The 3107-nt window shown below is 45.9% G+C and overlaps 1 protein-coding gene across 1 annotated transcript; it reads right to left on the reverse strand. All coding sequences in view use genetic code 11, as the record gives it.

Annotated features, from left to right (window-relative positions):
- Positions 1-1423: 1423 nt before the first annotated feature.
- On the reverse strand, positions 1424-1753 carry EGR_08296 (RIO kinase; the record flags this gene model as incomplete). Its single annotated transcript, XM_024497545.1, has 1 exon — positions 1424-1753. The coding sequence occupies one exon, from the start codon at positions 1751-1753 to the stop codon at positions 1424-1426; it is 330 nt and encodes a 109-aa protein (XP_024348023.1).
- Positions 1754-3107: the final 1354 nt, after the last annotated feature.

The raw sequence follows: 3107 nt of genomic DNA on the forward strand, positions 1-3107 counted from the left end.
AGGAGGAGGAGGAGTGCATACTTCGGTGGGTCGAGGTGGCCAATCCGAATGCAGTCACATGCCCTCAAATGCTTATTGGTTTTGTGGGTGTTCTTTGGGCGAAATTGCCTCCACTCGAGTGTGTATCCACACTTGACGGTTGCGGGCACATGTGGATGGGTTTCATAGTTGGAAATGCGATATTTATGATGTCTGGCAGTGCGTCCACAAATGATGTGTGCTTTGGCATGGCACTTTGCTTGCACAGCATTTTGACCACGAGACTCCTCCTTCCCGATGCTTGTGGAGTTGTAGTTGGAATTGTAAGGGGAGTTGTTGTGTCAGTGTGAAGGAGAGAAGGGAAGGTTGGATGTATTGAGAGGACAAACTCGTGTTTGATTTGACTGCATTGACTGAGGCATGCAGGAGTCTTGATCAAACTTCAAATGAATGAATGATGGATGGATGGATGGATGGATGGATGGTTGTGTGCATGAATGAGTGGGGTGAGTGGAGTAAGTGGGTGAATGCGGACATTGGTTACCAGTTGTTTAGCAGTGTCACACATATGTGACACGTGGATTTGCATATTCGTGGCTGCATCTCAAGCCATTACTGCTTCCCTTTTTTATCACCAAGTAGTCGGGAGTAAGAATAGGTCACCAAAGACCAACCAAATGTCGATCAGGTTCGACAAAATTTGCCAGGTCATTTCTGTATTAGCTTTAATATCAGGTAGGAAATGATTTTGCCTCCCAGTCAGCCGGTCGGTCTTCCTTCCACCTTATTTTTTTCCCTTCCATACATTCGTGTTCGCCAGGAGTAAACAATCTTGGCTTGGTTCTCTTCCTTTTTCAACAGCCATCTTCACCAGTTTGATTTATTGGCAAGTCAGCTATCACGACAAGCGAGGGAGGGAGGAGGCGAGAAAGGAAAGATCTGGGGTTATTGCCAGAGCAAAAAGAAGGAGGGACAGTGGGGTGGCATCAGATGGATGTCTGCCGTAGTGAGGCGAGGTAAAAAATTTGACGGTGGGTAAATCAAATATGTCTCTGAGTCATTGTCTACACTACCTGGTTCCTGCCATCTTCCAGGGATCCTTGTCTCTTTTTGATTTGGACAATTTTTTTTGTAAAACTATTTGGAGGATGGGACCAAAACCCCCTCAGTCATCCCTCAAGACGTAAAAAGGTGTTGTGTTAGTGAAGGAAAAGGTTTATTACTGACTGGCAGAATGGATGAGAGGCTATAAACGTGGGTGGAAGCTTTATGCCGTTGCGATAGTAGTAAAATCTACAGTGGTTCGAGGACCTATGATGTAGAAGTCGTTATTCGAGCTGCCGTCCCCTCACCTTCCATGTGACCACATTTCTGCCTCAACCGAGATAAGCTCTTTGGAAAATTGCAGTCAAAGACGAGACGGAATTGAAGATGATGTGATCACCTAAGCCTGGTTTATGGAAAGGTCACACTCTGTTACACAAGTTAGAGTAAATGCTATAAATTTGGCTGGGGTTCCTGAATACCATGACATCCATCCATTCATCCATCCATCCACCCGTCCATCCATCCAGTATCCACCCACCCATCCATCCATCCCGTATCCATCCATCCCGTATCCATCCATCCCGTATCCATCCATCCCGTATCCATCCATCCCGTATCCATCCATCCCGTATCCATCCATCCCGTATCCATCCATCCCGTATCCATCCATCCCGTATCCATCCATCCGTATCCATCCATCCATCCATCCATCCATCCATCCATCCATCCATCTACCTATGCATTCTCCTATTTGAAGATTTGCCCTTCCATTCAGTTCTCAGAACAAATTGTTTAAAATGAGTGAATCCGCTTCCAAGCTAGCTGAGCATCAACCCCTATTTATCTAGCCCACGATCTGAGCTCCGACCTGTGCCTTAGGTGACTCGTGGCCCACTTTTGGTTAATGGCCAAATCGCCTGCCAATATGGAAGTTTTTGCCCAAACTGACAACTGGCTTTCAACGTCTCACAATTTGCCAGTCGTTAATCCCATTTTGACGTGTTCTGGCAGGTGATGGGATTACCAGGAGTCGTTTGAGCAGGATATCGCTGGGCATGTGGACACCTCCTTCAAGTGGTTGGGACATGACATTTGCCAGAAAATTCCCCAATTTGGCACGCACAACTCAAAATCGCTGAGTTCCTGCTTGAGAATGAGAAGAAACGCACATCTCAGGCTGAATAATGGCATGAAGCTCACCTCCTTCATGGTATGACAGGCCCTTAGAAAGGCATTTTACTGTTGTGCGTAATTACTCATCCACACACCGGTTGAGGATGAATGATTTACGGGTTTTTAAATGAAGGCGGGCCTAGAAAGTCAGGGATGTCATTTAATAATTCATATTGATGTATGGCTACGCAAAAGTGAGATTTTGACGAGGACCTTTTTAACAGCCTTTCCGCCTCACTTTGAAGGTTCACTTCCGCCCAATTTCAAGTTCCCTCAAGTCAGCACTGATTTATACAAACAACTGACACATTGTTAAAGCCAATTTTTTGAGTTATTCGATTGCCAGAGGCAGAGATGGGTTCGAGAGTGAGGCTGAGGAGCATCTCCTCATTTCAATAGTGGTTCCTTCTGCTGTTATTTTGACAAAGAATTCCCCCTTTCTTGATTTAATTCGAGCGCGAGTCCTTGTGATCACCATTGTCTCCACTTTTATTGAGGGGAAGGGGGGGGGGGGAGGACGAAAGGAGCACACATCATAAAAGAAGTGTACATTTGTCGATGACTTTCACCTGTCCCCTTCTCCCTACTTCCTCACATCCACGTATCATTTGCCCGTCTGTCTTTGATACATCCACTGATTGCTTCATTTGTCCAACCATTTATTTAAGTTTATTTATTCGTCTGGCCCATAGCCCCTCCCTCGGCCATTCTTTTGATCATCCATTTGGAATCCACCCCTCACTCCATTCATCTAGCCACCCGTCTTATCATTCCGGATTCTCTTCGCCTTTTCTGCTCTTATCTGTCTATCCAATAGTGCCGTACCTTCCTTCAAGCTCTTCTAGATTAATCAAACCTGAAACTCTAACCCGATCTCCGGTGGCTCCCTCCGCCTTGGCTTGACTTAC

This window comes from Echinococcus granulosus, assembly GCF_000524195.1.
Source record: "Echinococcus granulosus chromosome Unknown EG_S00102, whole genome shotgun sequence".
Lineage (NCBI taxonomy): Eukaryota > Metazoa > Platyhelminthes > Cestoda > Cyclophyllidea > Taeniidae > Echinococcus > Echinococcus granulosus.